This window comes from Pistacia vera, unplaced genomic scaffold (assembly GCF_008641045.1).
Source record: "Pistacia vera cultivar Batoury unplaced genomic scaffold, PisVer_v2 Contig507, whole genome shotgun sequence".
NCBI lineage: Eukaryota > Viridiplantae > Streptophyta > Magnoliopsida > Sapindales > Anacardiaceae > Pistacia > Pistacia vera.
In genome coordinates this window covers 1,257,398-1,271,931 of record NW_022196343.1, presented here as the reverse complement: position 1 = coordinate 1,271,931, position 14,534 = coordinate 1,257,398, and the positions used below count along the sequence as shown (strand labels likewise).

At 37.6% G+C, this 14,534-nt stretch overlaps 1 protein-coding gene across 1 annotated transcript; it reads left to right on the top strand.

Moving 5' to 3' along the window:
• The first annotated feature begins 212 nt into the window (after positions 1-212).
• On the top strand, positions 213-10,391 carry LOC116105926 (beta-glucosidase 44-like). Its single transcript, XM_031392291.1, is given in 12 exon segments — positions 213-239; positions 286-463; positions 7,799-7,857; positions 7,929-8,004; positions 8,114-8,185; positions 8,306-8,399; positions 8,507-8,759; positions 8,852-8,967; positions 9,076-9,296; positions 9,394-9,428; positions 9,522-9,606; positions 9,950-10,391. Coding segments are annotated over 12 exon segments (1,500 nt in total). The 3' UTR covers positions 10,234-10,391.
• Positions 10,392-14,534: the final 4,143 nt, after the last annotated feature.

Genomic DNA, 14,534 nt, shown 5'->3' with positions numbered 1-14,534 from the left:
ATATGTTGATTCTTTTGAGCTTCAAAGCCTATTAATTATTAAGGAATTTTATTAAATAGCTCTTTTGGCCTGGTTTAACTAGGAAGGGTAGCCAACCCCGAAGGTTTCAAACAATATTGTAGACCCTTTAGGTATGAGAAATTCTTTTAACCTCCTTCCAGAATTCAGATTTGCAAAATCATTATTTAAATTAAATCTGAACATAACATAAAATGGTCAAAATTAACATAATCAAATGGGTTCAGAAAGAGAGTTGGTGTCAAGTGCTATGCCAATGCGCCAAAGCTCAATGGAGTTTCAAAGTCTGATCAGGATATCCATTTGGATATTGGCGGACTAAGTAGACAATGCTTTCCCCACACTTTTGCTTTTGGAGCTTCAACTTCTGCGTATCAAGTGGAAGGAATGGCTCTTGAGGAAGGTCGCGGATCTAGCATCTGGGATTCCTTTGTTAGAACTTCTTGTATAATATATTACATTTATCAACTGTACCCATAAAATCCTTCTTTACAAATTGATGCATCTTTCCCACCTTAATATGAGCGAAATCATTTAATCTTACAACCTTTTCGTATTGAGAAATATAAGGAAAGATTAAAAAAAAGAATTTGAGAGAACAATATTTGATATTCAATTATCTGAATTTTTGTTACAAATGAGGAAGAGCTACTGTACATTATATACAAACACTGATACAGAGTAAAGAGTAAAGTAAGCTGAGACTTTTACTTAAAACGACACCACTTTGCCTATTATCAAAAGCATCCAAACACTTAATGACTTTGCACTTTCATCCTCTTATATCAACATCTCCCTTCAAACCAAACCTGGTTTAGGGTCAACACTTCCCAGTTTCAGTTATCAACAAAAAAAAAAAAAAAAGTTTATATTTAAATATTAATTAAAAGGAAATTATCACTTTAGGTATGCCCCCCCCCCCAAATGCTAAAAAAAAAAAAAAAAAAAAAAAACTCAACAACTCAATTCTGATTAAAATACACAACCCTAATTCACAACACAGTAGCTTAACGCTGACTCTTAAAATATCAGCTTGCCAAGTTCACAACAACTCAATAGCTTAATTCTGATTTTCCACTACCAACTCTGATTCTAAAATATCAGCTATCAGCTTGCCAAATTCACAACACAGCAGCACAACTCTGATTCTTTACTGCAAAATTCATAACACATGCTGATCCTACACTGCCAAACTCTCAACACAGCAATACAACTCTGATTCTTCACTGCAAAATTTACAACACATTCTGCAAAATTTACAACACATTCTGATCCTGCACTGCCAAACTCTCAACACAGCAGCATAACTCTGATTCTTTACTGCAAAATTCTCAACACAGCATTCACAACACATGCTGATCCTGTACTGTCAAATTCTCAACACAACATTCACAACACATGCTGATCCTGTACTGTCAAATTCTCAACACAGCATTCACAACACATGTTGATCCTGTACTGTCAAATTCTCAACACAACAGCACAACTCTGATTCTCTACTGCCAAAGTGAGTTATGAGTAACTCCACCAATATTCATTGTCAACCATCAGAACTTCACCAGCCAAAAAAAAAACTCCATCAACTTTCACTTCATCAACATTCATTAACATTGGCAATCAAAAAAAAAAAAAAAAAAAAAAAAAAAAAAAAAAAAAAAACTCATCAGCTAGCAGTTTCAGTATATAAAAAAAATCAGGTTCACCAAATCTGATTAGAAATCTGCACTAACAGTTGCAAACTTTAAAAAAAAAAAAAAAACAGTTGCTGCAAAATCAGTAACCAGAACTCAAACTTGCACCATCAAATTACTGTAGAATCAGTAACCAGAACTCAAACTTGCACCATCAAGAACTGTCAATTTTTGTCTGAGCTCACTAAATTGAGCAGCTGAGAGGGGTTTTGTTAGGAGATCAGCAATTTGAAGTTTTGATGGCACATATTGTACCACCTGCTTCTTAGCTAAAACCTGTTCACGAATGTAGTGTGCATCCAGTTCAATATGTTTGGTCTGTGGATGGAAAACTGGGTTAAAAACTAGCGCTCCAGCACTCACATTATCACACCATACCACTGGAGTCATAGGAAAATTTAGACCCAATTCAGAGAACATATTCTGTAACCAAGCTACCTCAGTGGCAGTTTGAGCAAGTGCTCTGTATTCAGCCTCAGTTGAGGACAATGCTACCATTTTTTGCTTGCGAGAACTCCATTGAATAAGATTTGGACCTAAGAAGACACAACACCCACTTGTAGACCTTCGATCATCAGGACTACTTCCCTAATCGGTAGTAGCATAACACTCAATATTTAATGATACTGCGGGCTTAAAATGTAACCCAAACTGAAGAGTACCTTTGATATATCTAAGGATCCTCTTGTAGGCCTGCCACTGCAGATTTGTTAGGGCTTGCAAGTGTTGACTGAGTTTGTTAACAGGGAAGCTAATGTCAAGATGAGTAAGGGTTAAATACTGAAGAGCACCAATAGTGCTTTTGTATAAACTGGGATGTTCAAAGGCTGGACTGTCAAGTGAGGATAACCTGGTACCAACAGCCATTGGAGTGGAGCAAGCATGAGCTTCAAGCATATTAGTCTTCACAAGTAAATTAGTTGCATACTTAGTCTGTTTAAGATGAATACCAGCTGAAGTTCTAGTTGCTTCCAAACCCAAGAAATACTACAAAGACCCCAAAGTTTTCAATGCAAATTCATCATTTAGATCTGTCATCAATTGACTAATATAAGTGGAATTGGATCCGGTAATGAGAATATCATCAACGTATACCAAAACATAAGTGACAGCAGAATTTTCCTTGAAAATGAACAAGCTAGAATCTGAAATGGAGTTCTGAAATCCCTTAATCTGCAGTGCAGTTTTTAACTTGTCAAACCAGGCCCTGGGAGATTGCTTCAATCCATATAGAGCTTTATTCAGTTTGCAAATGAAAGAGGGGTAATCAGATGATTCAAAACCAGGTGGTTGTCGCATGTAAACTGTCTCATTTAGTGTGCCATTAAGAAAGGCATTGTTCACATCAATCTGCTAAATATCCCAAGCATCAGTAACTGCTAACGTAAGAATGATACGAATGGTGGATGGCTTGACGACTGGACTGAATGTTTCAAAGTAATCCATTAATCCTGGTGTTTGTTGAAACCCTTTGGCCACTAGCTTGGCTTTGTATTTTTGTAGACTGCCATCTGCATTGAATTTAGTCCGGAAAACCCATTTGTTCCTAACAATATTCATATTAGAAGAAGGTGGAACAAGAGACCAAGTGTTATTCTGGATAAGAGCATCGAACTCAACTTGCATGGCTGCTTTCCAAGCTGGACTTCCAAGTGCTTCAACTGCAGATTTAGGTTTAGGTTCAATGACATCCTGACCAGTGGTAAGAAAAGCTGAGTGCAACAAAATTTCATCTTTATTTGAAACTGGACCAGCTGAATCATATGAATCAGATTTATTCTGCACAACTGTTTTTAAGGCTGAACTTTCAAGAGCTTTAATTGATTTGAGAATAGCAACACCAGACTTGGATCTTGTAATCATGGGGTGCAAATTTGAAACAGTTTGTGATGCCATGAGATCAGTAGTAACTTGTGCTGATGATAAATCAACTTCAAGATGGCAGGTAGGTGGAACACAATCTGATCTAATTACGGGTAATGAAGAAACTGATGGTAACAAAGGAGAGTCTAAAGGGCTGCTACAAGATGCTATATGTAGTGGATCTGTAGATGGTGAGGTGACAGTCATGGTTGCAGGTGTTAATGATAATATAGGTGAGCTGATATGTTGGTTTGGAGAGTGTATTTTTGAATTTTTGACTGTATTAGATGAAGTGATATGAGTAGCAATTGTTGAATCATTAAGGACAGCTTTGTTTGTAGGCTTTGTTACTGCATGAGGAACATGAGAACCTGAAGAAGAGACGGGTAGGATGAAACAAGGTAACTGAGACGAGGAAGAGGTGTTGTAACTATCCTGTTCATTAAGAGAAATTTGTTTGAAGGAAGAAGTGCCATAAGGATCAATAAACTGTTTATTTTGGAATGGAAATTCTGTTTCATAAAAGGTGACACTAGGTGTAACAAAATTTTTTCCATCTTCTCTTAAACACTTGTACCCCTTATGAACTAAACTATATCCTATAAAAACACACTTGGAAGAATGAAAACTAAACTTATGATTGTTAAAGTGATAAAGGTAAGGAAAACAAGTACACCCAAATACTTTAAGACTTTCATAAACAGGCTATTTGTGGAACAATTTGAAATAAGGAGTATCACCGTTTAGGACATCAGTAGGCAGTCTATTAATTAAGAATGTAGCAGTCTCAAATGCTAACCACCAATAATGCAGGGGCATATATGCATGTGCAAGTAATGTTAAACCGATTTCTACAATATGTCTATGTTTTCGTTCACTACGCCCATTTTGTTGGTGAGTGTAAGCACATGATTGTCTAAATTGAATGCCTAAGTCATTTCGATAAGGAATAAGAGTTTTATACTCTCCTCCTTGATCAGATTGAAGACACTTTAGTTTAGTGTTAAATTGCCTCTCCGCGAGGTGATGAAATTTAATAAACACAGACTTAACTTCAGCTTTTGTTTTTAAAGGAAAAACCCATGTAAACCTATTGAAATCATCTAAAAACTGAACATAATACCGGAAACCTTCAACAGACACAGCAGGGGCAGGAACCCAAACATCACTATGAATTAAAGCAAGTGGTTTAAGAGCATGTGGCTGGGAGGCAGGAAAGGGATTCTGATGTAGTTTACCTAATTGACATGCATCACAAAAGAAATTTTCAGGTTTGTGGAATTGGGAAGCTTGTGAGTGAGATCCTGAAAAACTGGTCATGATTTTTCCAAAAACAGTAGGATTGGGATGTCCTAATCTTCTATGCCAAACCATATGAGAAGGAACCTGTTTATTAACAGCAAGGCAGTGAAGATTGGGTTGACTCTCATGTAGATTGATATGGGAAACATTGGATGCATGCAAGGTAGGTAATTGCACATTTTCGGGCAAACTTAGTTTATTCTGAATATTATGAGACAGTGCAGAATTAGAACATAAGGGTGCATTACTAACAGATTGTGCTTCAGGCTTATCCAAAGTAGTTACACAAGTAGATTGAAGTTAATCAGAATTGTGCATGTTAGAAGCAGACATATCAACATCAAGATTAAAATCAGAAACTAAAGCAGTTTGTGAATCACAAGAATGATCAATTTTATTAGTATTAAAAACATTGCAAAGTTCTTTACATGATGTGGATGAACAGTTATTGGTAGCTTGCATTTGAGACTGATTACAATGGAGAGTATCATTAGTAGATACAGTTGACCTATTTTGAATACTAGGCCTATGAGACTAACTAAACAGTGCATCTCCTGAGAATTGGACAGAAGGAGCTGCTTTATTAGATGATGAACTATAGGTAGGTGATATGTATGAAGCTGTGGAGGTTGGAACAGCAGAAGGAAACAAGGCAGGTGGAATATTCAGCTGGTCTAGACCTCCCTTAAGGCCCCCTTGCAATAACATTGCCTTTGTGTGGATTTGTCCTTAACAACACAACAATTTGCATCAAACTCAACAATAACATTATTGTCTTTGGTAAACCTAGAGATGCTAAGCAAGTTTTTTGTAATGTTTGGCACACAAAGTATATTCCTAAGATGTAAACATTTGGAATGCAATGAACTAGGTAAGATAGAATGACCTGTATGAGAGATAGAAAGATGCTCACCACTGCCTACTTGAAGTTGAGCATCACCTGCATAAGTCTTGCTGATTTGTAGCTATCCAAGATCAGAGGTCACATGATCGGTTGCTCCAGAGTCCATATACCATGCTGGATCAGTGGAAGAGAAGCCTGTAGCACTATCAAACACATGAGAAGGTTGACAGTAATGGTTCCCAGATTATCCACAATTTCCACCATTATCAGTATGAATTTCAGTCCCTGGTCCAGTAGAAACAAAATGGGCTTGACTATAAACAGAGTTCTGCTGACTAGGTACTCCAAAACAGCTAACACCTGAAGTAGGATTGAAATGTGCTGAACCACTATTTGGGATTGATGGTGAGTGATCATTATGCAGTTGATTAGCAGCAGAGAAAACATTGTTCTGAACATGTTGAGAATTCTGAGCATGCTGAGGATAAGTTGAGCTCTGAAAATGTGGAGGTAACACATTTTGGTAGCCTTGATGAGTAAGCCTAGGGTGCTGCTGTTGAGACACATGAACAGGGTGTTGCTGCTATGAAATACCACTGTAAGCTGCATTAAAATGATGGTAATATTGAACAGCAGAGTGTCTAACCTTATTACAGACCTGACAAATGAGTCTGTTTCTTCCATTCCCACGGCCTCTACCTTTTCCATAAACAAAAGGTCTAGTCCAGTTTTGATTCAGTCCATTACCAACAAAAGGTATACAAGTTTGAGGTTGAGAGGATGTGAAAGCTGGTGGAGGGATATAAGTCTGTGAACTATGAGGATTTCCCAAAGACATTAGGGATGGTACAATGTGCTCAACGTTTGTAGCTTTATTGTAACTAGTCTGCTCTTTTGCTCCAGAAATGTCAGATGCATTAGGATGATTAGCTAAGGCTACATTAACAGATCTATTAAAGAGATCAACTGAGTTAAATTTTTCTAATCTCAGCTCATATTTCTGAAGTAAAAATTGTGCCTCTTGAAGTGTAACATTATCAACTTTAGACTCTAATCTGGAAGTGAGGGTCATAACAGCAACATCATACTCAGGTCCTAACCCATCTAATACGTATTGAAGCAAGTCCTCATCAGATACAACCATTCCACTTGCTGCTAAACTTTCAGAAATCTCTTTCATCTTTTTAATGTAATCACTAATACTAAGACTACCTTTTTGAGTTGTTTGAAGTAAATTTTTAAGATGAAGAGCTCGAGCCTTGGAATCTGTTACAAACTCATTTTCTAAGGCTAACCAAATTTCAGTGGCTAATTTACATTTTGAAACAACATAGAACATGCTTTCCGATATTGATGCAAGCAGCCAACTAACTAAGCATTTATCAACTCTTTTCCACAAAACATAAGCTAGATTAAGTTGTTCACTAACCTCAGATTCATCGATTAGAACTGGCGAGGGGCAATGAGCTCTACCTAAGAGATGATCTTCCAATTCATGAGAACCAACGGCAGATAACACTTGGGAGCTCCAAAATCAGTAATTATTTCTTGTCAGCTTAGGGTTTATAACTTACAAACTCGAATTGAGAGCTGAAGTAGATCTACTTGAAGAATCTTGCAACATTTCTCGATTGCTGTTAAGCCTGTGAGAAGATGAGGAATCCTTAGCCATTGACGCGAGTCTTGGCTCTGATACCATGAGAAATATAAGGAAAGATTGAAAAAACGAATTTGAGAGAACAATATTTGATATTCAATTATCTGAATTTTCGTTACAAATGAGGAAGAGCTACTATACATTATATACAAACACTGATACAGAGTAAAGAGTAAAGTAAGCTGAAACTGTTACTTAAAACGACACCACTTTGCCTACTGTCAAAAGCATCCAAACACTTAATGACTTTGCACTTTCATCCTCTTATATCAACACGTATAACTCTTATTAAGGGATTCAAACAATCAAACAACAATATCCAAGTATTCTGTTCATTGTAACATAATCTCCTATGCTAATAATTTAATTATATATATATCAATTTTGGCTTAGTTATATTGCTTTAAATTCTTTTTATGACAGGGAAAATAAAGGATAAAACTACAGCAGATGATACAGTGGACCAGTATCATCATTATAAAGTGAGACTATATATTTATAATTTTTTTTTTCGTAAACATGATTTATGTAAATTCTTCTTCTGTTTTAACAGGAAGATATTGATCTTCTGAAAGATTTGAATTTTGACTCTTACCGATTCTCAATATCATGGTCTAGAATCTTCCCAGGTATTTATATTTATTCTAATATTGATATTAATAAACAGCTGGCACGACACATATATCAACTTATCATCATATTCCTTAGCCCTCTTCAATCCATATTGTTTAAATATAGATGGAACCGGGAAAGTAAATTGGAAGGGAGTAGATTACTACAATAGATTTATCGACTACTTGCTTGAGAAAGGTAAACTCCAATTAATCAAAGATCTTGCAATTAAAAATGTAACCTATATATGCATTGTTAAATCTTCATATTAACGTGAGACAAAAGCGACATCTGAAGCTTCTCGAACTGAGCTTTTAGGTATTACTCCCTACGTCAATCTTCATTAGTTTGACCTTCCTGAGGTACTTGAAAAGAGATACAATGAATGGTTATGCAAGAAAAAGGAAATAGTGTGAGTACTTAATACTTAAGCATGCACAATAGAAGAAAGTTTCGAGGAAACTATAACTCAAGTTAGATTTTAAATTGTTGATAGAATTAATGTTTGAAATTTTACAGGAAAGACTTTGTTGATTATGCGGACTTTTGTTTCAAGTTGTTCGGAGACAGAGTAAAGAACTGGTTTACTCTTAATGAACCCAGAATTGCAAGTATTTTTGGTTACTACTCTGGTATTATTGCTCCTGGAAGGTGCTCCAAACCAATTGGAGAGTGTGAGGAGGGGTGTTCTCTAACTGAGCCTTATGAAGCTGCCCACAACATGATTTTAGCCCATGCAGCTGCCGTCCAAATATATCGTCTAAAGTATCAAGTAAGATGAAAGATTATTTTCATTTTTTGCCATTATAATTAATGTTATTGATTGTCTCAAGTGATCGACTAAATGTGGACATTCATTTTCAGAAAAAACAACAGGGAAAAATTGGAATTGTCCTGGATTGTAGGTGGTATGAACCTTTTCGCAGCCCCAGAAATGACCATGAAGCTGCTAAAAGAGCAATCGACTTTGAAATTGGATGGTAAAATTCTAGCCAGCGTCATTAATTAGAATGGAAATATAAACGATTTTCATTGTATAAAAGTGGTTTTGACAAATGACAATGATTGATACTGGGACATTCATGTAGGTTTATGCATCCGATTTCATGTGGTGAGTACCCAAAAAGCATGATACATAACGTTGGGGATAGACTACCAAGTTTCACGGAAAAAGAGAGAGACATGGTGCGGGGCTCAATAGATTACGTGGGTATCAACCACTACTCCACTAGTTATGCTGAAGATCCAATCGAATTGCCGCCTCGTTTATATGCAGGCTACGAAAAAGACCGCCGTGTTATTGTTCATGGTAAGATCTCTCATCTCATCCTTTTCGGAAAATAAAATAGAAACAGTATTATATTCAAGTATTTATTATAGTTTCTTGACATATATATATTTTGCAGATGACAAAGTTGAAGAGGCAAATGGTTCGAATAATGTATCTCTTCGATCACAAACTTTTTATTTATTTATTTTTTAATATTTGTGCAGACATTATATGAGTTTTGTTTGACTGAATTAAAATTTGCAGAATGGTAGACCTTGGGGTATGTACAAGCTTTTAATGCACCTAAAAGACAACTATGGACACTATCCGATCATTGTGGTGGAAAATGGTACGTTTCAATGATTCATCAGTTAGATTATTGAAATGAATTGATTAAATTGTATTTTACACTGTATTTATATATAATCTAAAAATAGCTTGCAACAAAAGAAAGTAATACTAATAGACAAATTCTAATTGCGTACAAGGTAACACAATTTTCCTAATTATATATGATTAGTTGATTATTCTTAAGGAGTCACTAATTATATCTTAGATAAAGTTTTCAATAAGATGGACAATTGAAATATCAGTTGATGTGTTTATGTATAACCTATGGTCCTATACCACAATCAAGAAATGTACTCTTCAATATGCACACGGAACATATAATTTTGACACATGATTTACAGGGACGAATGATGCGAGCGATATCCTATTTCCCTACGTATTGCATGACAAAGCAAGGGTGGATTATTATAAAGGCTATGTGGATGCAGTGAAAAATGCAATTGATAATGGAGCAAAAGTGATAGGCTATTTCGCATGGTCATTGCTTGATAATTGGGAATGGAGTAGAGGATACACTACGAGGTATGGCATTGTCCATGTTGATCTTAACGATCAAAAGAGGTACCCCAAGTTGTCTGCATATTGGTTCCAACAACTGCTCAAGGAAGAGAAGGTGAAGCCTTAAGCCACAGCCCGAATGTCTCTTCTTAATAATGGAATTGTGGTTTATGTAATAACTAAAAATCATCAATAACTCTTAATCGAATCTACTAGATACGAGAAGTAGTTGCCGGTTAATGATATATATGTTCTTCTCTTTAATTATCAATATAATTAAATCATGAGAGTCACTATGTACTAATCTATATGTTTACTGGATGTTTAAACAGGTTTAGAGGCATTAATTTCTTTAAAGCTCATCAATATTGGAACTATTCTTCTCTATTTGTTTTATTGAACAACGGAGAAAAAGGGTGGGAAGAGATTGTGGAGTGGTTGGCTATATATTTTTTTTGTCAACTGCAACAGCATTATTAAGTAGTATTTGGTAAGATGTGTGAGTTAAGTTTTATTGAGATAATTAGGAATGACAAGACTGAGACCCTGCTAATTTTATGCCGCATCCCTTGAAGCAACGCTCTTCACCGACGATATGAACTTTAAATGGCGGAGTAATTGTAAAGACAATAAACTTCCATTTAGGTGTATTTATAAAACAAAATCCAAATTAAATGAGAGATAGAAGATCAGTTTCAATTTTATTACAAGAATTGACGTTGTAGCTGATACGTAGGTTCCACACTAATTTAAATCGCAGAATATATTATACTCTTAGGTTCATAGCGTAGTTTGTGGCCTTGGACACGCTTAGACTAGTAAATATTTTATACTGAGACACACTAATTAGCTACTTCAAATTTAGCTAAAATTATGTGATCCCCACTCCACACGCAGTATTATGAGATTAAGTTTAAATGTCGCTAGCTTTCTTTAGGTTTATTCAACTAACTCATGTATAAATTAGTTTCTTTGCAGAAATTACGTTACATAAGATATTATTATTAAGATTGGTGGTTTTTTGGTGACTTGTTTAACACCATCATATGGCTCAGAAGTAAACTCTTCTTTAAGTATCAAAGGTTAATTGAAAACCATATGAAATCTCCGATAATGTCAAAAGTTTTTTCAATCTCAATTACCTAACGCATGCATGTGGCAGTTAGTAAACGGTCTTTTTCACCATCTTTTCTTTAACACCTCTGGTGTGATTTTGATTTACCAATAGCACTAAGGAAAGCAACCCGGAAACGGCCACAACACCCAGATATATATCATATTCATATTCTCACTATTCAGATAATTTTTTTCAACATTTTCCATTTCCAATTGGAGACAGATACACCAAATTCTTACCAAAGATTTATTAATCGAAGTTGAAGCTCGATCATCTTCTATTCGGTTGATCATCATGGAACTACTCCAGAAACAACACTACGACGATATATACATGCAAATACAATATACCAGCTAGCTAGCAATACAGAAATTAACAACTTATTTTGATCGATATTCAATAGAGAACTTGGCCTATCAGTTCTCCTGGTTCAGAAAGGGTTACCAGCATTAATAGATTAAGTAATCATACACTACTGCACAAAAGAAACAAGAAGACAAAATAATATAGTAATGACAAGTAGTTCATTATTGTTGATGCGTGATTTTTATATCAACTAAAAGCACGTGTGCAATGATGAGCTGGCTCAAAAGACACACGTGAATATAAAGGATAATGAGAGTAAATGCAATGGGAATACCTTTTAAAGTGGTTTGGATGCTAAGGTAGCAAGTCCTACGTCCACTGTTGTTTGTATTAATGATAGAAGTCAAGTCGCATTAGCTGACTGACTTACAGATGATAGTACAAGCGAGTGAATGCTATAAATTATAGAGAGAGAGTAGCTAATCAAGAGTAAAAAAATGAGCGAATCCCACAAATAGGAGAGAAGCTCTCTATTTATAGTGGGATACATTAAGGCAATGATTATTGAATCTGTGAGTTGGTGGGATTATCCGTGTAAATCATTCTTTATGTCACATTACCCACATTTTAGAGTGATTTGCGCGATTTGGCGCAGGGATTGGACACGTGGGATCACCACAGCTTCTGGCTGGTCTGGCGCGCACCCACTATTCTGACAAAAGCAGGCTGTAGGTGTACCCATGTTCTGACTTTTGCACGCTGATTGGGCCTTATGTTAGCCCTTATATTTTTCAGGCATAACAGAAGTCCTCTAGTTTTTAAGGTTTGAGGATCGAACCTTGGAAACTATAAGTCATGCCGCGATTGGATGCTTACGGGAAGTTCTGGTGATTCCGACTTGTTTGAAAATAGGTCCGGGTAGCACTCTGCGTGAACACGACCTCGCATGTCATTGCCTGCTAAGGATGAGCGACCTGACTTCGTCAGACGTTACCTGTTGTGCTTTTGGTATGGGTGCATTTAATGAAGCAGCCTCTGCTCTGACAGTCGTGTCATGTGCGTGATAAGTGCCAACCAGGTGCATTAAATGCATTGTATGCTGACATGGTACCCTTTATCAGAACATTAAATGCGTGACATGTTGAAACGACACCCCTTATCAGGGCATTAAATGCAGATTAGGACGCAATTAATGCTAAGAGAGAGAGTGTCGTCGCTTGAGTTTTTCAAAGGAAAAAAGATGAAGGTTTGATTTTCTTCAATCGTGACGCTCACTCTTCCTCACTGATCTGTGACATGTGGCCGTGATTAACGGTGAGAAATTTTTGCCGCCCAAATGTCGTTTTGATTCCGAGAAAGAAAAACGTCATTTCACGTGCTATAAAAACTCAGATCTTTCTCAAGCAATGTCACCACACTCGTCTTTTTCACAGAGAGAAAGAGATTTTTGCAAGCTTGGAGTCTTTGCCTTCCAAAGCAGTGTTTTTCTGATATTCGAAGCAGAAGCCATTTTCGTACTCCGAGAGGTAAGAATCTTTTTCTGCTTTTATTTTCTTATTCCCATGGTTGGTAAATGGCGTTAATCATCCGGTAGCTCATCGGAGACGAGACGCCCATGTCGGGTTCGAGCCATGAATGGCGGCTCGAATCATGCTGTTAGGGTTTTCTCTAGGTTTTAGGGAGTTTGTTTCCTTCCACGTCATCGTATGGAGTAGCGTACGATGACTAAATGACCCTCCTGCTTGTCGCTTTTGCAGACCAGTAGAATGGACCCCTCAACGACTAGATCCGAGGAAAGGACCGGTTCGTCCTCGCAGGTTGCTCCGCGTGCTACTCCTGAGGTCTACTCGGTACTTATCGGGAAGAGCTCGAGAGAGTGATAAAACAATACGGTATCGACGTGGAAGTCTTCCGCGATGTGGCCCACTCATCGCAATACCTATCAAGTGGGATGGCCACGATCTCTGAGGAGATCATCAAGGGTGGGGGATTGATCCTCTTCTACCCTTTTGTCAGGTCGATCTTGGATCACTTCGGGATAGCACCGATGCAGCTTACTCCTAACGTGTATGTTATTGCTATTGCCATGTACATCACGTGTCGTGAGAACGGGCTGGGCGAGCTAACCGCGGCAGAGCTCAGTTGCTTGTATTTCTTGAAAAAGAGCAAGGACAAAAATTCTTATTACTTGTCCAGGCGACCTACTATAGCCGAGGGGATACATAACTACCCTAGCAATGCGGGGGCCTACGAAACGAAGTTTTTCTTCTTTCGTTATGACGGCCATTGCCGCTTTTAGGACCCGAGTAGGCTCTTTTCCCTTAGCGAATCCATTAAATTTGAAATGCGTTTTCTTTCGAACGACCTGTTTCTTTTCTGGTAGTTAACAAGACGACCGACTTAGGGCTGCTCTTCGATTCGGATAGGATCGTATCTTTCGGCTTCCTGCCCGAACCCAATCGCGACCAAAGAAGCTCGTGACAACCGCGAATCTGCGAAAATATGGTTTCTTCAACGCAAACGCTTCTTTAGAGCCCCCATTGAGTAAGTCTTGCTAACTGGGTCTTTTCTGGTCGTGAAATGAATCACTTGCTAACTATGCTCGCATGCAGCGACCATGCCTCCGAAGGAGTCAAAGCAGTCGCGATGAAGGCAATTCAATTTTCCTCAGTCAAGGAAAGCCAAGGCGACCGATGCTGCTCCTACTGTTCCCCCAGCTGAAGGTGCAACATCAGGCCCCCCGGTGCGACCTGCTAGAACTTCTCAGCCCCAACCTTCAGAGGACGTACCAATTCGAACCGCGAAGGCTTCCCAGCCATCGGTTGTTCACCCGAGGCTAAAGACAACAGCTCAACGAGCAAAGAATAAGAGAAGACAAATTCAGGTCGAAGAGTCAGAGACTAAATCTTAGGGCGATCAACCCGGGAGGTCGCAGCCAGACGTCGGGTAAGGAACCAACAGGAGACACAACCCTTGCGGAAGGCGCGAAGAAGGAAACCCCAGTG